General features: G+C 41.7%; 1 protein-coding gene across 15 annotated transcripts in view; it reads right to left on the minus strand.

Moving 5' to 3' along the window:
• The window catches only part of LOC111654206 (rap1 GTPase-activating protein 1-like), a 43347-nt gene extending 19634 nt beyond the window's left edge, over window positions 1-23713 (minus strand). For 5 of the 15 annotated variants that reach the window (XM_087173655.1, XM_087173654.1, XM_087173649.1 and 2 more), the window contains exons 1-3: window positions 23563-23712; window positions 13755-13790; window positions 3139-3232 (exon numbers count right to left, since the gene is read on the minus strand). In XM_087173655.1, the coding sequence (XP_087029781.1) occupies window positions 3139-3232; window positions 13755-13790; window positions 23563-23606 (174 nt within the window). In that variant the 5' untranslated portion in view covers window positions 23607-23712. Of the gene's footprint in view, window positions 1-7; window positions 795-3138; window positions 3233-5286; window positions 5395-13754; window positions 13791-23562 lie in introns of those variants that run through there. The other 10 variants (XM_087173660.1, XM_087173656.1, XM_087173653.1 and 7 more) reach the window with 6 other exon arrangements.

A 23713-nucleotide genomic window follows, 5' to 3' on the forward strand; every position in this document is an offset into this window, starting at 1 on the left:
TACTTACATGGTTGGGTTTTTTCCAGTGTGTCTTTGTCACTCTTGGAGCATAGAAGAAGTTGTCATGATTTTTAGCCATTTTTAACTGCCCATAAACTGGAGTCCTGCACTGCAGCATCACACGATGTGTCCACTTGACTTGACTTCAACAGACTCGGATCAAACTCTCTCTCTGGCTGCTGTGCCTTTGTCCAATGGTAGACAGTTGACTGTGTCCCACTGTGACACCCGAGGTAAAGCTGCCTCCCTGCTAACTGCAACCATGACTGGCACAGTGTTGGATCGGACACGGTTGGAGAAAAGATCCATACAAGATTATCAGCAAGTGTATGTCTCAGGTTGCACGTAAAGGCAGCTATTATTGCTTGAAGTTTGGAGCCGTAATCCTCTGAATGAAGTATTGTGGGAGGAACTACAAACCACATATGTCCACATCTCTCTTTATCACAAATCCTATCTTGACTTTAGGCTGATGGCCAGAGGTGGAGTCCAGCTCCTGTACTCTAATAGTCAAGTCCTTCAACAACTTCCTGCTCACAGGCGAGCTGCATGTGCAGTCCTAAATATAGAGTGACTACAAATGATGTTCAAAAATTAGGGGATCACCAACTGTGAACAAAAATGACGTGTACAATAAGGAGATGCAAACTGCAGTGGAAACAAAAAGACAAGCAGCAACCTATGGGGGAAAAACAAGTCGTCTAATTTCAGCAGAAAAAAACATTTTGCAGAAATGACCAGAGTGGAGGAGGTTGGGGAATCCGCAGGGGGTCCGGCTGGCACACATGTGCAGATGTTAAAGCTGAGACCCTTCATTATGCGAGTTAATAGGATCGTCATTATCACAAGAGGCAAATTAAATGTGCAAGATCCCCTCTCTCCTCCAGACTTGTCACCTGCAACTCTGTGCATCCTCACAGAGCTCATTAAAAACTTTGACCAGCTCTAACAGAATAAAGAGATGTTTCAGATGGATCCAGGGGTTTTTCCTTTGTTCATTTTCTTTCATGCACCGTAGGTCCGTGGGTCTTAGTTCTGCATTTTGGTTCCAGCTAGTTTGTTTAGGATTTCGCTTGTATACCGAGTCTGTATGACTTTCCCCTCAGGTTGTAATTCACCTGCTGGCGTTTATGGTTTGAATGAGTACCATGCATGTCTGCATTAGGAACCCCTCCCTACTATAGTGAGGAAACACTGTCCATGAGCACTGGACCGTACTATATCAAAGGTTAATGTGTGTGTATACCGCAGTTGTTGATTTAGGTGTGTTATGCAGGATCCTCTGAAAATGATGTGTTTGTGTTACTTCTCTCAGAAATATGCAGCATTGTTAATACGACAGTACTGTAGTGTTGTTTGAATTAGGCAGTGACCATAAGACCTGGTGGGGTTAATTGCAGATTGACCTGGTTTTCACAGAGCTCTGATTAAAGTGATACGTTCCTCTGAGTCTTGCCCCACTAATCCCTTATTATACTACAGTACATCACATTATCATGATGTCCCTCAATATCCTCATCAGATATGTTTCCCCTTTCTAGATTCCAAATTGAAGGGGTTGAATAAAATGGGGTGAAAGAGGTAGGTTTAATATTATACATGACTGTATTTAAACTGCTGCTGACACCCTTTAAAGTGCAGGAAAGTCAAGTGTTTTCATCTGTCTGACTATAAAATCCACATTTAATACATTTTTCCTGCTGTTACTCCTCTAGGATGTGCAGAAAAACAGGGTAAAATGCTATGATCCATGAATTCAGCGGTGCCTTTACTGGCTATATTTGGCTTCCATGTCATGGAAATCTGCAGGCGCACACAAGTGTCACAAATCCTCTCCTCATGTCTGACTAGCTGCAATTAGTAAGTCTGAGGCACCTACAGATGGTTTGTGCTGCAGGGATCAGGAGTGACAGTTAAACAACCCATTCTCCAAATTCTCCTTTAATCCCTTTCTCTTCCAACTCCCTCTGCTCTACTCAGATCAAGTCAGATTGCGGGGAAGTTTAAGCCCCCGTCCAAAGTGTGAGAGACCTTATGAAACCAATCTGGCATGAGTGAGATTGTATCCACTTTTTAATCACCACAGAGCGCAGCTTTGTTCAGTCTCTAAGTTCTCAAAATATCCCTGGCAGGTTTTTCAGGCCATTCGCTCATTTATAATGATAAGACATGCCAAAGGTAGGCATGAAGATTCTGACAGCAAGATGGACTTGATAGAGGCTGCGGCAGCCCAAATGGATTGAAATGATTTCCTCCTCAATCAAATTCATTTTCTAGCCTTTATATTTTGCGTCTAAAATCACAGCTTGCACTTTCCTCTTATGTTTTCCACTGCAGAGGAAGAATAACAGAGCTGCTTCATAAATACTGAAAATCTCAGAAAAATCATTAAAACTGTTTTAGTGAAGTGGAGACTAATTGAGTGAGACCCTCTTGCAGTGAAGTCTGAGGAAGAAAATGTATTGCAAGCTAAAAAATACACTTTGGAAGCAGAAATCAGCAAATTTGAGCTTGTCTTTATAAAAAACCTGAAAAAAGATTTAAGGTTGATTATTTTTTACTGACACTGAAGTAAAGCTGGCTCCTTCTTTAGGATGATGACATAAAAACAGCTGGATAACAATCGAACCGCACTGATACAACATTACCGATTCTCCAATTTGGTGACACATCCCGGATGATCATAGGGGCGAAGAAGTTTGTCTTTTCGGTTTAAGAACGACACTTGCTCAGACATGCTGTGTTTTGTTTGCTTTGATGGAGTCAGACTTGTTAGGCTGCGGTTGAGAAATTGTCAGGATAAAAGCTAAAAATAGATTTCTATTAATTGAATCAGGCAAACATAATTATCCAAGACACGGAGCTCTGTGCACTCTAATTACACAAGTCAAACAAAAGAAGACAAGAATAAGAATCAAAGTAACACTGTATGGAGAAAGTTCGGATCTAATACAGTCATGAGAGATTAAATACAGACAGAGCACCGTGCGAGTGCATTCGGACAGAAGCAGGTGTAGAGACAAGATGAGCAGAGACCCCCTGACAAAGAGCACAGAAACAAAGGTCACACAGAGGTCCACACGATAAGGTCAGGGGTTAAAGTGTAAACTCAACTCCACCCCCTCGTTCTCCTCCTACCTTGTGGAATGGTGAGGTGGTGTATGGGAGTGTAGGCTGGAACAGCTGGGGCTCTAGTGTTGTAGAAATCCGGGGGTCACTCCCATCATGTTTCCTACAATCAGACAGATGCAAGAGAAGATTCAGTCAGAAAAGGTCACTCAGTCTGAGACGGAGCAAGAGGACAATAAAAGCTAATGCCTCAGGAAATATTCTTGGTCTCATTTGTATGGACCGGTGGTCTGAGGCACTGCAATGGCCTTAAGCCGAGAAAGTGAGGGTCTCTTTTTATTCTTTTTTTTTTTTTCATTAACTAAATAATCTTCAGTGCTACTGATCTGTTCTTTTTATATGTCTCTAGAAAGTGAATGTTTTAGTTTTAGTGAAATCTTTAAAACACTTTGAAACGCAGACAAGAGATGCAATTTGTTGAGTCAGGAACTGTAGTTATGGTTTATTATATATTATATATCTATTAATATATTTTTTATTTTAGACTGTTTTGTCTAATATGCAGTTGCCGTATTGATAGAGGCTTAAACCTACTGCCCAGATGCTTTTCCCCACTTCAAAGTTCATTCATGTCAAGTCCAAAATCTTCCCTCTCATAACTGAGTAGGCACATGCAAGTTATATCTGACTGGAAAAATAATTCCCAGAAGATGTCAAATCATATTCCACTGTGGAGGTTCTTCAATTCTTTTACAGCATCAACTGCTAATCACAAACACCTCGGGGATCTAGGGGCACGATTTTAGTTTCACAATTATTCAAACAGAGCACCTCTTGTCTCGAACCCAAGAGAGTAACACGCTGCAAATGAAAAACTGCGCCACACTACTGTCATGCATCCTTTGCTCTAAACTCAATATCTCTAGCAGGATGGCTTTATCCCCACAGGATCCCTGATCGAAGCTGAATATGCTGCCCTATTGACTCTGACAACTGGCTGGTTTGCACAGCAGGCTTTCAATTTGTTTGATTAATTCAATCTCTTTCAAATACACAAAGTGATCGATCAGTATGAAAGTGGACCTGAGATGGTCATGAAGCTTTACGACAATGCACAGTGAAATATGTATATTGCTGTTTGTGTTGGTCGAAGAAGACTACAGAAGCCACAGTGAAATATGATTCGTATCTCTGTGCTCTAAAGAGTGCTGTGTATTCGGGGGGGGGGGGGGGGGGGGGGTGCATCAAACTCCATGTATAGAGAAATATTATTCAGTGCATTTAATTACTCAATGAGACTTTGAAGTCAAAAACGAATCATTTTCTAAGGTAAGTAGTGAAGTGAGTCTGCTTACACTGACACAGCATTTATTTATATGAGTGAATGTATGGAGGTCTGTTGGTCTGGTGCTGAGGATAAGACGGAAATCTGTTTTCAGGTTCGCTGACTTACTCAGTGAGTCAAATATAAAAAGAGAAGCATGAATCATTAACCAATGATATTACACATCAAATGGATCTTCAATCAAGGAAAAGTCCTGCATTATCCAAATGTAACCGGGAACAATAGTGACTACGAGCCTTTCTCTCAGTTGGTTCAATAAACATGAACAAGGCAAAGTGAGGAGCCTCAGCAGCAGCTCTCCCGTGGGAGAGCAGGACACATAAGGCATCAGCTGCCCTGAACTCTTAATTAGAGCTGATGCACAATAGATGGATGCAGGGCACACACAAGACACACACACTGACTTATTTATGAGAAGGGAAATGCTTTCTTTTCTAACAGTTGGTTTAAAGATAGATGTTGCATTATATTACAAAAGACTCTTAATGTGTTGTGCCCAGAGTGATACAGTACTAAACATAGTAAATAATAATTTGCATAAACTGGTGACAAGACACAAACCTATATCCCTCTCTGGCAAAGAATAAGCAGCAGTCAAACACATCAAAGGAGGAAATGTCCTGTCCTGTCCATTACAAACTCCTCATGTGGTGCACTACTTACACCTGCCTCCTCTGTGTAGCTTTACCATGTAAGCCGTCCTCCAGATCAGTTTGCAGCACTAAGCCACGGCTTCATCCCAACACCACAACAAATTACATAACACACCCCAGCTGGTTAGCGACGCATCACAGAAATCAGCCGTGTGAAGAAGTCACAGCGTGTCATGTGGATGACCTGACGTCCTGCGTGGAGCGGAGCGGCAAACTTACTCACACTGAGGCAGCCGTGCGCTGGGTGCTCCCTGGGAAGTCCGGACAGTGACCAGCAATCAGGCAGATGACTCACAGTCTACGCTTCTCTTCTACTTAAGCGTCTCACTTCCTCCCCCCCCCCCTCCTTCTCCCTCTCTCGTTCACGGTTATCTCCTCTCTCGCTCCCTCTTTCTCTCTCCGTCCACTCTTCTCTCTCTCTCTCTCTCTCTGCAAGTCCAGTCAGCTCACTTGCTGCTTCCCATCAGTCGCTCACCTGCTGGCTTCACTCTCAGCTCTTCGGACCGTCGCACACTCTCAGTGAGCATCCTCTCAGCCGCTGATTCTCCTCCCTCACTCTCTCTCCTCCCACTCACTCTCTCTCTCTCACATATGCGCTCTTTAATTGTCACTTCCTCCATCTGCATCCCCTATGTCTCTTGTTCTCAACCTCACACACACATGATCCGGTAGGCTACTTGTCCGGAACCCCCGAACTCTAAACCACACACCGACCGCCAGCACACCATGCTTATCGCCGTGAAAGCAGGAGACCCTCCCCCACCCTTTATTTAGGGGACAACTTAAGTCTGCCGCTCAGAGAGAGAAGGGAAAGCGGGGATGAATAGGGTAACGGGGGTTGCCTTCGATCCAGCCTCACGAGCCAGCTAGGGCTGTTGTTGTGGCAACCACATCAGCCACACATGTAAAAAAAACAAACAAACAAAAGAAAACCACTTACATGCACATTCATGTTCATTATGATATGACTTGAACAAGGTTATTACACTCCCAAAGATCAACAGACATCACAACCTCCTTATTAATGCTCATTGTGCTCATTGTGCAGGGTGAGAAAGCATGTGTGGAAAGGTTTTTAATTACTGTAATGAGTCTCATTCAATCCCCAGTGAACATGTGCGTTCCACTAAGCTACCATCTACAGCTCCCAGCAGACCTGTGACTACTGTCACTAGTAGCGCCTTTTCCTGTTAAATCCCTGCTAAATAATACTCTAATGCAGTGATGGCGTCGCCTCATCTTTGCTTTCCTTTGACAGCTTCTCAGAGAACACCTTAGGAGTAAAGTAAATGCGTGTGTCTGTCTGTGTGTGTGTGTGTGTGTGTGTATACTGTATGTGTCAGACATGAAAAGATAACAAGGGATTACAGCACAGTCCTCATACTGTGCACCATCAAGAGCTGTGTAGTGTGATAAACAAACCCAAATGATCCTCTCACTGTCCAAAGCTTACTAGTAAAAAAAAACTGTATTATGTCACTGAACAAAACTTTAACAATGACCAGATTAGCAGTGATTTGATGAGACGTCCTCCTGTGATGAGACAATAGTCTCTAACCCTGAGCTGCAGATGGTATATATGGGGTTCAATTTTGTTTGGAAGAGCTGAGGACCAGGAAGTGAGGGGTTAAAAAAAAATGAACATGTCTGTCAGGGCTTTGTCAATAGTGCTTATAGATGAAAACAGATTATCGGATAAGAGCAGGCAGATTTCGCTTAAGTGTCCTGCTTAAAATCTGATTAGCACCGAGTGGCGTTTTAACATGGCCCATTGCAGCTGGTTCCTATCAAATCAAAGCCACATGCATTTAGAACAACAGTCTGGGACCTCACTGAGGACTCTTGTATGCTGATGAAATAACACAACAACAACAGAGCAAGAATAAATCCTGAGCCACGAAGAGCTTTATTTTTATCTCGTGTGGAGGAGGATAGTTGGTTTTAAATTGATAGTGTCCTCCCTGCTCCAGTGTCTCCTGCAGAATCCCACAGTAAATCCCTTTCCGACCGGCCCCGCTGCCAGGGATTCCCATCCCATTAGCCCGGTGAAATGGCCTGTGGCCCCCTCCCCTCCTGCCCTCACACCATGTCCTCTGAGAATTGCTGCTGCCCTGAAATTTCCCCATCTTCCACCCTCTCTCACTTTCAGCTTCTTAGCAGCTATTTCTCACCCAAAACAAGTTAAATAATAACATTACACCCTTCGAGACACAAGCGGGAATAACGGCCAAAGTTACCTGGATCCTGTAATTCCCGAAGGATTAGAGCAAAAAGAGTCAGCAACTGTGTGTCCATTGCTCATCAAGTTTCAGCAATACATTTGAATTTATACAAATAAAAGTGAGAGTTCCTTCAGATCCAAAATAAGCCCATGCAGCAAGCAGCAAACAACGTAATCTGCATCACGTGTGTGAGTGGGAGGCTGAGTGTGTGACCAGCCAGTGACCACAAAGGCCAGTTCAAGGTTCAGGTCTCCAATCGCAGACACATTATACACCCGCAGCATGTCAGAGGTCTCCGGCAGGCAAGATGGCTGCTGCACTGAAATATGAATGAATGGTTATTTATGCATAACCACTGAGTGTCTCCCACAGGTTGAGATTTAATTAGCGGTGGTGGACCTCATGGAGGAGGAAGGGGGGGTGGGGGGGACAGGGGGGGGCAGGGAACTGCAGCCGCAGGAGTTGACTGCAAAACAACGCTGAATTTATGAGCTCTCTCGTGACTGCACATGAAGTCACCGTTCCAACAGACTTTACCGTCCTCGTTTTAAACTGCATTTTCCCACGGACACAAGGAGCAAATAATCATTATAAGAACATATTAGTCTTTTTTAAATAGAGACGAATCTTACTTATGAAGTTTTTTCACAGACTGTGTACTCTCTTTGTTTTACAGTGAAAATGTTTCTGTCATTTTGATTTATCACTGAAGTAAATAAAATAATTAAAGCAACAGAAAGATTTTAGAGTGTTGGACGTAGTGGGTCTGAAGGTTCTCCTGCTGTTTTGAGATTTGTTAAAACCCGCCCCCAGTCACTCTTAAACAAATTGGCTGTGTTTAATCAAGCCCACAGTTTGTTTGCAAGGCAAAGTAGGAGTGCCAACTGCTTCCCAACTTTTGAAGAAACTTTACATCCCCACCATGATTTCTCTGCAGTACACCTGAATCCCACTGTGACCGTGATTGAAACTGGTTTGATAATCATGCAGCATTTTTTTTAAATGCCTTGTTTTGAACTGGGTAATGGGGCAACATGAGGGGGGGCCTTAAAGCAGATATGACAGATGAGCATGTTTATGATGATGTTAACTACCATCTCTTTTTCTCGTGGTAGATTCTCCCCTGCTGGTGGGTCAAGTACACAGAGACAGAGTCATACTGGCCTTTGAATCTTGATTTAAATTAAACTAATGTTTACCATATTCACTTATGCTGATGGTGGCACTAGATGAAAGGTAAAGGGATGGACAAGGCTATTGATTCATCCTGAGGGGAACATAATGTATTATATTTGTCTGAACTAAATTTCAGGGCAGTTCAACCAACAATTTTTTCTCCCATTTCACCATAAAACAAAAATGCCAACCTGCTGGTGGTAAAATTTCTGGGCACCCCAGAGTATCTGTACCAAACTAGGGCACCAAGCACTAGGATCACCAAAGTCAGTACATTTTTCTATACAAAATTTCAGCGCAATCCACTCAATAGTTGAGATATTTCAGTCTGGACCAAAGTGACCAACATTGCCATCCCCAGAGCCAGGCCACTGGTGTGACTTATAAAAGGTTAAATTCCGTATCGGAATAAATTAAAATGGATATTTCTCATGGTGTCTGAGTAATATAACCTCACCTCTATGTCAGCATCCACCTACTTACCGCCTAACCGCAGGTTTGACCTCAATTCATTTATAAGCGCTGTCGACAGCCCCAAACATAATTTATTTATACTGTTGACTGTTGATAAAATGTGTGAAATTTAGCTTCAGCGGTCGGACACCAGCACCTTCATCGATGCTGCACCGTGATCTTGTTCCCCCTGTGTCTTCATATATTACAATGATAACAGTGAAGTGCTGACACATTAGGAGCCGGTCTCCTTGTTACGATTTTTCCAAATTCATCATGAAGTAGTAGCACCTGCTGCCTTGCCTGTCATCAGTTCTCCAACAGCCTGAGATACAAGGAACACATGTGCTGTGAATTATCACATAAATAGACCCTGGAATTGCCCTGTTCTCTGCCCCATCCCTCACAACCCCCTCACGCTGACCTGAAGCACAAACGGGAGGATATTGTCCCTGCTGTGAAACCATCTCTCTGAGTGGCGCTTGCATCAGTTACTTTTTTTGTGTGTATATGGCTGCACTTTGAACCTCAAAGGCAATCTTTCCAGATGAAAAGATGTGATTTCCTTTCAAAAATCTTTTATTTTTTCAGCTAGATAAATGTATGTAGTATTTAACATAACATTTATACAATATTTTGAGTCGGTCTCCATTTGGCTGGCAGGGGGAAGCAACAAAAAACAACTTCATGACTTTCCCCAGTCTGTTTTGGAAAACGCTGCACCGTCAGGGCCTTTTGTCCTACAACCATAAAAGTTAGTGCTGCCACAATCAAGGCAAACGCAAATACTGGACAAAATTCAAAAAGCAGATAAGTGCGAGAGGCTGTTTGTTCCCAAGGGAACTGTACCTCTAAAAGTCCTTTTATTCAAACAGGCAGATATGGAAATCCTATTTAGCTTTTCTTATCAAGACACTAGAAAACACTGGCTGCTTTCACATGAAGATATGAGCATGTTTTTATGTCATCGGGCCGTATTCAAGGCAAGAATTGACAAAAGGGCTGTACAATCAAATGCTACATGCTAGGAATTATAAATAATAAAATGCCTGTGGGATCTGACGCGTGAGCAGATTCCTTTATGGGTTCTCTGGAGCTCACACCTCCCTTCACAGCTGGCCATATTCAGTATGCATTAAAAGGCCGGGTACAGCAGGTCTTTTTGAATAAAGCATGGCCACTCCACCAATAGTTCCTGATTCCCGGCTTGCTTATCTCTCACAATATCACTGTCCAGATTTCCTTGGAAACGAGCCCCCTGGGGAAATCACAGCAATGCAGATGTGCCATTTCAACAACAGAAAGTCACCATGGGATCATTCTGAGCTCTTTTGTGTTTGATATTAGAGACACTGGTGTATACGGTTTGATGAAGTGCACGTCCCTCCTATCAATCAAGATGAGAACAACCAACAGAGCAGTTCAAAAGATTTTGACCAGGCAAGAATTTCCTCTCCCATGAGAGAGAAAAAGCAACATGCGAGCACGGTACATAAAATCCTGGACTCAACCCTTTCCCTCACACTGGCTTACCACACCATCCTCTGCATGACAAGCAACAATAAACAGGCTCCACAACGGATACACACATCCCCAGATATATACTCAGGGATATACCCATTCACAAACACACACGGAAAAAAGACTTCGGCTTCCTCTTCGATACCTGAAGCCCTGTCTGTCTTCCAAACCAGAAGATCCTGCAGCTGCAACAGAAGGAAAAGGAGTGAACCTTGAAAAAATAGAAAATAATAAAAAAAAACAAAACTGGCAGAACAACTTTGCCACAGAAAAGCTCCAAGAATCAGATAAAGTAAATAAAAGAGAAATGTCCAGTCAACGTTTCCCAGGCACTCGTCTCAACGGTCTGCTGTCATCTGAGCTTTATGTTTTTTAAGGCATCTTGTGCCGGTGCGGGATGGTGGATGACATGTTAGGATTTGGATTATTGAGACGGGTAGAGCCAGGGGCGAGCTTGTCACTTTGGCGCTATATTTAGTCAGACAGCAGGAGACTCAGAGAGAGCCAGTATAGCCTGATTGGGCTTGACAGTTTGCTATCCCACTATGTCCGCTTTTCCAGACAACTCAGCTTGACGTACACAGATGAGCGTGCACAAGCAAACTGACACCCGGGCCGGCTTCGTGTTTACGAAGCAGGGTGAGCGCATGTGCGGACGAGACAGACTGAGGATGATGCAGAGTGACATCTCATGGGAAATGAGTGAACACAAACAGAGGAGTGTTTACAGTGACACCTCTTAAGTGTTTATGGGCAGAGGCAGGACACAAAGGATGAAATAGGCCTAGAATTTAGACAGCTTTATAAAAATAGAATGAGGAGTCACATCACACAATTTGGAATAAATAGCAAGGTCATTCATCAGAATAAAAATAACCTATTTTTGGACTGCCATTATCTACTGAGAAAAAACTATAGATATTTGATCTCTAAAAACCAAAAGAAAGAAAAAGGTACACTGTCAAAACTGCCACATGAGGAAAAGTCACTGAGATTTTGAATTTGCCAGTTAATCCAACCTCATTATTATTATTATTATTATTATTATTATTATTATTATTATCATTTAATTATTAAATTATACACATGCACCTGCACCATGCATGTTCTCACCTTTTGCCACTAGAGGGCAGAGGTCATGAACACAACCATCCTCTTAATAAAAACACATATTTTTTTGAGAGATACAAAATTAGTGTGATAGTTTAGAGAAAAGGTTCCTTGCTCTTTTCAAGTTTTTATAACATCTAGCTGAATTTTTCCTTGGTGGAAAAAAACAAAAAGTGGTTCAAAACTGCAGACCTGTCCTGCATGAAGGTCAGGTGGATAACGCTGTGGGATCAGTGGCCAAGTTGTTTCAAAGAATGGGCAGGAAGTTATACAACGGACAGCCTGCCACAATAATCCATCGTGCTGCGGGGACAAAGAGGCAGAGTGCACTTTGTGTCTGGATATATGTTTCCATGTGTGTAGTAGAGAGAGAGAGAGAGAAAGAGAGAGAGGCTCTTATACAACATCTCAGTATAGCCATTATCCACACAAACCCTCCTCTCCTATGTCCACCCATCAGGGGAGCTTAGCAAGACAGGATTACAACCAATTACAGGCCTTCCCCGCAGAGAGCCGAGACGTGGCTTGAGGATCATCTGTTTATTGTGTATGACCCACAATGACCGGATGGAAGATGATCATTTAACATTTAATCAACAACAAGAGTTGAGAGATCAAAACCGAAACATCAAACACATGAAGCAGATTGGGTGTCATCGCTCACGGGGCACATATACATTGTTTTGACAACTTATTACCTCTAAATGATAAAACAAAGCATCAATGCAAAAGTGGGATAATGAAATGATATAGATAATCCTTAGTATACTGCTGATACACAAAGTTCGGCCTCATTAATCATTTCTTGAATATTGGCATGGGACAGTTTGGGAGGAGTGCACGCATTAGGCAGGTGCATTTCATTCTTATTCGGTTTCCTTGCAGGGTCATGCAATTATCATCAAAACTATCTTAAGGCAGGTTAAGAGGAAACTCACCAGAATTTTTTTGGCCTTCCAATACGGAAAGGGGAGCAAGGCATTTTTGTAGGGTTGCTCTGTTAAAGTTTTGCTGTTGGGAGATTTTAGCCCACTGCTCTGATTTCCAGTCACATCCTGTCCAACACACAGTACCTGAAGGAAGATTTTGACTTTGGCTCTCCAATTTTGTAGATTTTTTTTTTTTTTTTTTAATCTAACTTCTGTCCTTAGGCTAAATATAGCAAAGAATTCTCTCTAAAAACAGCTGTTTGTGAAATATCTGATGCCACTTGCGCTGTATAAATTGATCTGTCCTGCTGAGCATGAACACAGATGATTATGTGATATAATTCAAGTTCAATTAACAGTGGAAAGGATCCTCCAAATTCATCAAGCTGTGGAATTCCTCCTTGTTTGAACATGGCTGAGAAGACCAAATGAGACTCTGCTGAACACCGAATCACACTTCACTATTCTCTTCTTTCTCTTCCTGTCACGTCACCTCATCCACTCACTTCCTTTATCCTTCTTCTTCCTCTTTACACCCACAAGTCTTTTCTCTCCTGTGCTGTTTTATATCCTCTTATAGATTCTCCTCTTCACCTTTACTTCCCGCCAGTATCTCTTGTCTTCTCCTTTACCGTGAGGTGCGGTTTGTTGCAGTAGTAGCCCGACAGTCAATCTGCAGTCTCCGCAAACAAGCCCCAGTCATTGCTGTGTAACGCAGGCCTGGCTGGTAAAAGAGATCCCCCTGTATCTGTATTCCAGAGGGAAGGAGCCGATGATACTGCAGCGAAGCACAGTTTAACCTGCTGCAGTCAGACAGAGAGGGGGGGTTGAGGGCCAGACTCTCGTGCCACCACACCTATAGCTCTCAGAAACAGAGCGGTCTATCTGCAGTGGCAGGAGGTGTGCATGCTCGGCTCCCTGCCTGTCTGCACGTGCCACACACAGCAGTACGTCAACCTTGCCAGCACTGCAGAAATGGCAGGATGGAGTGGGTATCTCTTTCCCCACTGCTGCCCATCTGCTCTACCTTTTACTGGCACATTCATCTTAGTTACCTTTTACTCAGTGGACTGATTCGCACATTTAACACCTACAAGGCCAGTCTGAGGCAATGACATTGAACGCCACTCCAGAGAGAACTGTTATCCAAAGTGTTTACTTAAATGGAAAAACCCGTGAATTTTTGGCAATTTACAACTTAGAGGACAATTTAGTCTCTAAGTGCTTTTGTGTCATAATTTAGATTTTCACAGAACACAGACACAGATTAACTCACCATAAGCTTCTGGCCTTGGAGAATGTCTTGTCCACTCTGGAAAAAAAACACAGTGATAAACAGCTATTATAAACAGTACTAACTACCTATGAGTTAAAACTCAATGTCATGACATTCAAATTGTCTTTGTTTGGAGTTAATGTGTCAAAAAATAATAATATTGTCTAAAAAGTTTACCATTTCAAAGTCTATGAGAACAACAAGGTGAGGAATACAACATTCAAAGTCAGCCAAATGCTAACAACTCCACAAAAAAAACACAATAAGTCATATTAGCAAGAAAGACATGACAAATTCTAACACATCAGCACCAGGTGGCATATGACTGATTCCCACACTTAGTTACAGTTTCCACGTTCTTATCTGCATGCATCTAAGCTTACCCAGACTAATTTAGGTGTGGACAGTGCAGAGGGATAATGGACCGTCCTCTCTACTTATAAAAAGTCCACTGAACTGAGAGAGGTTGGTTATATGCAGTGGGCTGGGTTACCCTGAAATAACTCCTGCCATATGTTGAAGTAGCATTTCCAAGGATGAAAGGATGATTACTGGCCTTGTGTTTCCTGAGACAAAATGAATCTTATCCTTGTTTGAATCTGCGCTATGATTAATCAGCAGCAGTCGAGAATAAACTATCATCTGTCCTTAAGTCACTCTGGATAAACAGATCTGAGCAGTAATCAGTGGAAACAATAGCCAGATGATGCAGTGTTAAGAGTGCCACAGATAAGAATGCAGGATGCTGTTTCTGCCAACAGATGGCACTGTGTGTACAGAAGAAATACAAGCCTCGTGTCTGGAAGGTGAAAGTCACGACGAACTACCAGACCAAACATCAACCAGAAAGCCATTCATCATGATATTTAGTCCAGACAGGGTGATAACAACCCAACACACAAATAAGGACCCTGCTAATGAGAAAACATCACAAACATAAACACATACCACCCCCTTCTCTTGAGATGCAGCATTTTTAGCTCACAATTCTGGGGACAAAAGTTATTTGACACTGATAACTGCTGTCCAGTGAGTGACTCATGGCTGCAGGCCTGCCCCTTGTGATAGCTGGTGGTGGTGACACACGAGAATGGGAATGTTTAGTATGTGTCTCAGGGCTCCTGCAGCTGCCTCTGGTGCTGTTTGTTGACCTCTCAGAAATTCTCAGGTTGACACACCACCAAACAGCAGAAAGGAGATACATAATACAAACAATCCCAGAGCTATTAAGTTGATTTTACATTGTTTTGTTTTTTTTTTCCTTTGGTGTTGATTTTGTCTCCTATGACTGTATTCATCCTTCAAGCCCCATTTGGGCCTTAGACTGCTGTCCGCCCTGTGTCCGTCTGTAGCACTGACAGAGCTCAGACCTCTCACTCATCTTTTCCAGGACATGATTAGCTTGCATGATGCAGCAACAACCGAAGGATCAATCAACCAATTCTGGAAAGAGGTGTCACTCTTGCTGCATTAGAAATATGGGTAAAAACCAAAACCAAGATTAAAAGTCTACAGGCATGTACCAGGGTGATCACATGCTCACAATGATAATGTTAGATGAGCTATTTGTAAGTTTTACTATTGCTACATAGCAAACGTTAGCATTAACAGCTGTTTACATACCAGTCTAGAAGAAACGTTGCAAGTTCAGCATCAAACTTTATTCCTTTACTCAGCAAAGCAACGCCAATGTTAGTACTCTTGTCTCTGTCACGTCTTTTTTTCGACTGAAGTAGCTCACTAACAAGCTAGCTCTGGCCCATCTTGTCACTTTCCGATAGCGACTCACTGTAGCCTCCATTCTGCCCTGAAGATGTAACACTGCTCAAAGGACATATTATAACTTCTTGTAGTATAAAGACAACGGCGGTTGAAACTCTTGTCATGTGATCACCACCACCCGCTCCGAGCATAAAAATCTCGTTCGGCAGCAGAGAAAACTTACAAATAGTCCCTTTAACATCCAAGTATAACATCTATCATGTTCACAGTGTGCTAACCACAAACTACAACTCAGAGTGTCATTAACGGAGCAGGTATGTAGGCATAAACAAAAGTATTGGACAATATTGAAATTTTGAGTTGATGGTGGCAGTAAATAGAAAGTCGGAAGATCACTGAAGTTATTATAATTCATCCTGAGGGGAACATGAATGTCTGAACCCAGTTGCATGGCAATTCATCCAGTAGTTGTTTCACTAAAGGTTAAAACCTCCAACTCGCCTAGAAGAAAAGTCAGGGGATCACCAGATTGTATCTACACAATTTCATGGCAATCCATCAGACGGATATTTCAGTTTGGACCAAAATGATGGACAAGCAGATATCGCCAGACCTGGAGTCATGGCCAAAAGAATCACGAGTCAGACTACAGAAGGAGCTTCTGTTTTCATTCATATGAAAAAAATGCCTCTAAATGTCATTGATTACAGAGAATGCCCAAAGAGGTAACATTAGGAACAAAAGTAAAAACGTTAGTACTTCTTCTTTTGCTGTGAGAAAATCTCAAAAGATAAATGAAAGCCTTAAGCTTCCTCCTTCTGAGAAAACGGTGTTGGTGAGAGGAAGCAGGCTGTGGGGGATTTGTTTGTTCACTATACAGTGGAGTCACAATCCAACAGACTTTGTGTTGTTATAATAGGTCGTCGCCTGATTCCCCTCAGTGCACAAGATCACTCATTTAATGTTAACCCCAAGACTCCATGTGACATTACAATGACAGTGAAGTAGATTTGGTGGTGCAGCTCTATCTCAAATCTTCCACCAGTGTTGAGTGTTTCACTGAGGATGACTTGTGTCATGTGTGTGCAGTTAAGTGGAATGCATACTGGTCCTTAGGAGAGAGCCAAAATACTTAAGGGCTGTCAGCTCTGCTCTTGCGAAGCTGAGTGTGAGGAGGCCAAAGCTGTTTTCATATGTACTACATCACTAAGAATAACATTTTCTAAACCTCATCCTGTGTTGCTCACCCATTCTCAGGTTTCATGGAATTCCCATAAAATGAAATCAACGAGGGAGTGGTAGTTGCAATAAAGCAAAACAGAATATGATACCCCAGAGCTGAGACCTCCTATCAACATACTGGGACAGATAAGGGGTCAATTTGTTAAGATTATGAAATGAACATTATATTCTCTTTTTTTGTGCTAAGCTGATAAAACGTGTGTCTACACACTCGTACAAATATTGTACTTGGCTGACATCTTGCTGCAGGCTAAAGAAGGGGTATGTTAGCTGTGTGATGACCGTTGTTTTCAGATAAGGGACAAGAGCATGGAGGAAGAAGCTGGAAGCCACAAGTAAACCTGCTCGCCTTCAGTCGTATCAGTCACTGTTTATTCCACAATTTTTCTAAACATTTTGTGAAGTGTCAAAGTGGGATCAGGAAAGATGTGTCATACAATCAACAATCATTCAAATGCTTTACCACTTCTCCCATCAACAGGAAATCTAACTCAACCCTGGGAGTCATAAAGACATTTCATTATGAAAGTAAAGCAAACCTGGACTGAGCTGGACAGCGCACAGATAAAGAAGAAGCGGAAGAGCTGACAACAGCAAGTTGCGAAAAACTCTCAACCTTATCATCGGGACAAAGAATACTCTGTCCCTCTCTGGGAGAACAACGGGTGGAGCGGACAAAAGTAGGCTATAACAAATTTTCCTGTGCTAATGAATTTGTTGGTTATGACTCATGTTTGCACAGTGAAAACAGTGTGTGGCCTAGTTTTTATTAAAAAAAAAAAAAAAGAAAAAAAAGACAAGACAAGATAAACAAATGCATTTAGAAACGTAACATGGCGGAGAGGATTTACAGCTCAGTAGGTGGTAGCCAAATACTGGCAAATTGTTTTTCATGCTTCCTTTACACTCTCAGTTAGGTATCAAGTAGAAGCTCGTTGCCATGGACACAATCATCAGCGAGGGATAAGGAGGCTGAAGGCGGGTCTCAGAAACCCTGGGCCATCACCGTGTCAGCAGTCTTGCCACTTGACAATTAGTTATTTCAACTTAATCTGACTTTAAGTGCGCCCCGTAATTTCCTCCTCCCCTGCTAAACTTTGAAACATTTTCCTCACTTCAGAAATGAGCTGAGGCCTGTGGTGCACATGAAGTCAGCAACACTGCTCGTGGCAAGTAGGTCACCAGACAGGGCAGAGGAAATCCAGCTTAAAGCAAACAAGTTTGTTGTTTAGCCACCAATCTGCAGCAGTGCTAATTCAATATCTGAAATATAAGAAGCACTTGGTTCCAATGGAGAACAACACAGCCCTTACCAATTGATCTTAAAATGTCTATGACCATACCTGGAAGATCACTTAGACCAGCCATTCACCACAGACTCTCACTATGTCACTTTTTAAAAGTGCTGTGTGTTATATTTACATTCTGTAGGATCCCTCACCAGTAGAAAAACACTAAAGAATGTAAACACACTGGAAAATATCCATCTGACATTAATATCAATTAGTAAAAAGAGGCATCATACAAAAGTATAAGGTCACTGCTGTGTAGCATTACAGAAGTTTTAAATGAGAGTCATTTGTATCAACTAATGCTGTGAAAATAATGGTAAGAACATGATCCAAGAACCCAGCTTGCACAGAAATTATTTCTCTTCCCTACAGCTACAATAAATTCTGGTGGAGTGGCAGTCAGTGTTACACCCATTTCACCCAGCACGAGTTGAGAACATGCTGACTTAAGTTCTTTGTTGCTGTTCAGTTTGAGCTTAATACTCTCCAACCAAAACAGAGGTGAAAATGTCACACAGCCTACCTGTGGTCAACCCAGTGTAGAAGACACTTTTGATTCAAAATTTGGATGTACTAGTAAAGCTAGGAAAATAACCATTAGAAGATTATCATAGCATTAAAATCCACTTGGGTTAAACTAGATTCAAGAGTTTCTAGCAGCGGTGGATAAAAAGTTAAATGATCATCAAAGTAATTACAATTCATCCTGTGGGAGACATCAATGTGTGTACAAAATTCACTGGCAATCCTTCCAGTTGTCATCAATATACTTCACTAAAGGCAAAGAAAAAAAGGAAAAGTCAGGGGTCACCAGTCGGTAGGATGAATCCTCTGGGGAAACCAAAGACCAAAGAGGTGGAACGACTGACCAAACAGACACTGGTTCAGCAAAAACAAGAAAGGTGGATGCCTGGATGGATACATTACACGTGCCATTCACTTTATTCAGAATAAGGTCTTTCTCACATTAACACCTACATTAACACATATTCTTTGCTGTTAGCCATTCTGAATGTACTGTCAAAAACAGAGAGACACACAAGGCCTTGAGCAATACTGAACAATTTCTTTAAAAATAACACTCGGGGTAGTAATAAGAAACATTGTCAAACAACTGAACGTGACCAGATCTAGACTGTATCATGTATCTGAGCCCAGTGGGGGCTGAATGAGCCCATTGACAGAGAAAAGAGCATGAAGTAGCTGAATGTCCTCATTTAGCTACAGTACAGTAGAATACAGTGTGTATGAAAAGACACACACATCCTTGTTTTACTATATTCGTGTGGATCCGTCACTGACATAATGCTTTCCCTTGCCCCTTACCCTAACCTTCACAACTGAATGGCTTACCCTAACCTAAACCTAATTCTAACCCCAAGCCTGAAACCAAGCCTTAACCCTCAAACAACCACTTAAACTTTTTGGGGTCCGGTAGTTCGACCCCCACAAGTAAAGACCCCACAAGTATAGTGGAATTTTTCAGACCCCGCAAATATAGTAAGACAAGCGTGCGCAATGTCTATAACATAAACAAACAAACATGACATGTTATTTTTTGTTGTCAGTGTCACAATCAGTGTTCTTTCACTTTGTGATGGCACTTAACTCAATGTGGTTTCATTAAGCCAGTTAAATACAAATGTGATGTCATTTTCTTATTTAAATGTGTGGACTCACAGAAGAATGATGTTATTCGGACGGTGTAATTAGTGCAGGTTTCAGTACCTTTATTGCTCCTAACGTGGGAGATTGGAGGTGTTGGAGTATCTCTCCTTGTTTTCTGTTGTTACTTTTATTTAGGAATGTGTCATAATGTGCTCTATTTTGCTATGCCATCATATCTGTAATGAATTACTGTGTTAATTTGTGTAAATGTTAAATCACAGGAATTGTTGACAGAGTCAGGTTGATGACTCACTGTGACCTGAATGTTTGAATGCAAATCATCTGGTTCACATCAAGATATAAATATTTTTGGCCAATTGTTTCCTAAGAATGAAGCAACTACGGATGAACTGGCAAGATGAAGAACAGGTGATACTACAGGTATTCATTTCCATTTGAAAAGAAAAAAATTCAAACCTAAATAAATGTCCTCCGTAAGGACTCTGCTCACTGCTATCTGGTGATACTGTGACTTTACAGGGGCTTATATTACCAGTGTCTAGATAAATTACTTTATTGTGACCTAGTGAACCATCTTTTTCTCTCTTTTTGGTTATTTTCTACACCATTTGTTGTGGTGTTACTGTGTCATGAAGCATGAAGTTGCAGTTAAACCATGTGACATGACTGCAGCAACACAGCTGTTCGGAGCAGGCCAAGCTGGACCTATGGAGCACAGGGGGACTTAAAAGCAAGACTGTGATAAAACACCCCTTATGTTTTTATTCTTTTATCAGGGCAAAGTTAAGTTAACGATTGGCAGCTCGGTGAGCATTAGATAATTAACTGCAGCTTACCCAATGCCTTCCCTCCCCAGCCTTCTTCGTAGATGGCTTGCTATTGTGAATATGAATGTGAATGTCAAAGTAAATATGCAAGGTGAACTGACTGAGTAGGCATTGAAGAGCCCTCTGGTTGCCCTACATCTCCTGTTTGTTTTGCCACTGCCCTTGGAAAGGTACTTGAATAGCCTCCTGTTCTCAAGTAGCCCTGCCTTGCACTCTAATCATCTTTTGTCATGCAAACATTTGCTTTTGTCAAACAAAAAGACCCTTTCTGTGTTGTCTTCCTGTTGTCCATGGAACAGCAGTCAATACAATAAGCCTTAGACACAAGATCCTCCAAAATCAAAAAGAGACAAAAAACTTCAAACAACTAGGAGTGAGATAAGACAAAGTATTTCATTAGCGTAAAGACGTCATTTTCTACAAACGATGAAACATTTCTTATGCCATTTGGCTGGAGCCACAAGCTAAACAACACAACCTCAGACACAGTCAACTGGGGATTCTTGATTCGTGAGATAAATATGAGCCATAATCTGTTCATATATACAGACAATGTTATTATGGACATTTACCATTAACTGTTTAACAATGGGAAACACTGGGCTGGAGTCTTGTTTAAATGATGTGATTAAATCAGCTGACCAGAGAATGCCATATACCTGCATTCTTCCAGTCTTTCTATGGGACACTACAACATACAGAATCATTGTTCACGTTGCCTGAAGGTCTTGTCACTGAGAGATTGAGTTTGTCTATAACACACAGGTTGTAACTGTGTTTGTTCCATGATTTTATGGTTTATGGGGAGGTAGTCACTGTGAGCTACACAGTAGACAAACAGGAATACGTATAGTAGCTACAGTATCTCTCATGTGACAACAGGCGTGTTTTCTTAAAAGCAGCAGGAATACTTCACATACTTGTCACTAAAAGGATATGAAAGCTCAGTGTTGCCACATCATGTTCACATTTGTCTAAGTAACATCTCTGCTGGTAAATTACAGTATCCAACATAGCCAGTTAAAAGTACTGCAATAGGAAAAACAACCATAACCAACCCAAAGTGAAACAAAAACCCACAAACACATAACAATTCAAACTGAGTGGCAGCCCCATTCATAGTTGATGCCAAAATTATGAAGCATGCTGTGTCAAAGAAAGAGCGATCTGCAGAGAACAGAGGGTCTGCGTTTCCTTCAGTGAATGCCAATGTGATGCAGGGGGCAGAGTGTATTACAGATCACCCGCTGATGTGAGCAATCAAGCTGACCTATCGAAATGCCAAGTACAATGGCATTTAAGGCCGCTGCTAAACACAAAACAGAAAAGTTGTTTGCTTCATATAGAAAGTGGATCTGCTTCCCTAAGAGTTTTAAACTGTCAACTCCTCAACTGCTCCACTATGAGATAAACAATGGAGGATGAATCCAGACACGGTGGCCCAATAGAACTACTCGTGAAAACCTCCCTTAAAACCCAAGTAAATGTACATTAATTATTCTTTTTTTATTGGAAACTATATTCTTCACATATGTAATATGTATGTAATATTCAGTTGAGCTACTGTGCACTAAAAGTCAGGTTAAACAAGAAATTAATTAGAACTAACAGATCAGAAGTGTACTAAAGGGGCTAGGGGGCTTTCAGTGGAGTATGCAAGTCTGTAACAAAACCTAATACTTCAAACACTGATTAATCCAATGCAATACTATGATTTAATATTTTAGCTTGAGTTATATATGGCTTATTTTACAATTGAGTGTGTTAAATTTCTATTTATCATGCCACCAGAACCAAACAAAGCAACTGCTAGCTTATTCAGTAACACAGATGAAGCTAAAGCCCAATGCAACATGCTTGAAGACGAGGTGGCTTCACTCAAGACAGAAACTCAGCTAGCACTGGCAACAGCTAAATCAGAGGTGAATTAGAGGGCTTGAAGTCATTGGACACTCAAGTCGACTCTCTGGAAGGCTGCTAAAGACAATGCTAAATTGCAAATGAAGTGAAGCAGTTAAACATTTATTATTAGTACCAAGTAATATACTTTTTTTTCAAGAAACTTCCCATTAAATTATTAGGAAACTGTGGACCCATGAAATAAAACGTTATCAAAGTTCTCTCACTTGTGAATTCACTTCCTACCCATAATTCATGCGCATTTGTGTTCCGGCGCCACTTGGCCAGCGGCCCACATACATACATCAATTACTACACTAAAACTGCTGCACAGCCCAACCCAGCCGTAACTAGTGTCTGCACTAGTTGTTAGCTAATGGTGATATTTCCAGACTTTCTTGAGGCTACCTTCCAACACATATCCTTGAGCAAAGGCAGTCAGGCATGCAGTTGCATCGGGGCACCTGTTCACCTTTTGACCATTAAAAAAAGACTCTGCTGACTGCGTGTCTACTGTTAGGTTTCTGGAAAGTCTGAAGTGGGCCATACAAATACAGATACATACCGCAGTGAACTATGCAGCACGTATCTTTTTCTATTCCAAATAAACAGTAAATGAATGTTATACCAGAGGCAAGCATAGAAAGAAGTTAATGCATAGAGAATTCACATGAAACAAACTATGCAGTGACATCTTTGTGTGTGTGTGTGTTTTGGGTGCTGAATGTGTGACTGACAGCATATATTTATAGTATATGTACAGTTTGCTACAATCACAACCATCAAACATCACTTCTGTCACAGCCTCACTGATACTTTCCCGTAACATGAACCTTGTGTAACTTTTCTCTCCGTTAATTTTGTCACCTTATCTTGTTTATGCTTCTACGTCTGAGACCTCACCATGACTGTACAGAATGCAGCTGCTAGTGATGCATCATCAAGCAGCAACAGCAGCATTATCGGGTCCAATTTATAATAGAAAGCCACAAAAATATCAACTAAGACATTTAAGACAAAAGCTGTTATGATAAATATGATGGCAAACATGCAGGCAGAAACACAGACAGAGAATCTGCACAGTCATCAAACAGGGAGACAGAGGCAGACAACCAAACAAACACTCACAACCATACAAATGTGAGCTGTGGAGAGGTTTAGTTTCTCAGCAGATTATTATAGGAAATTCATTCTTACCCTCCATAGGCTCCAAAAGTGAAACTCCTCTTTCTCTGCGGCATACCGGCTAATGGATAGCAGTGAGTCAGTCAACTCAGTGCTGAATGGAGCCAGCACTTGTGTCACTTACGCTGACTGAGCATGTGTGTGTGTGTGTGCGTGTGTGTGT

This window comes from Seriola lalandi, unplaced genomic scaffold, assembly GCF_002814215.2.
Source record: "Seriola lalandi dorsalis isolate HSWRI2012SDOR001 ecotype SW California unplaced genomic scaffold, Sedor1 jcf7180002054262, whole genome shotgun sequence".
Lineage (NCBI taxonomy): Eukaryota > Metazoa > Chordata > Actinopteri > Carangiformes > Carangidae > Seriola > Seriola lalandi.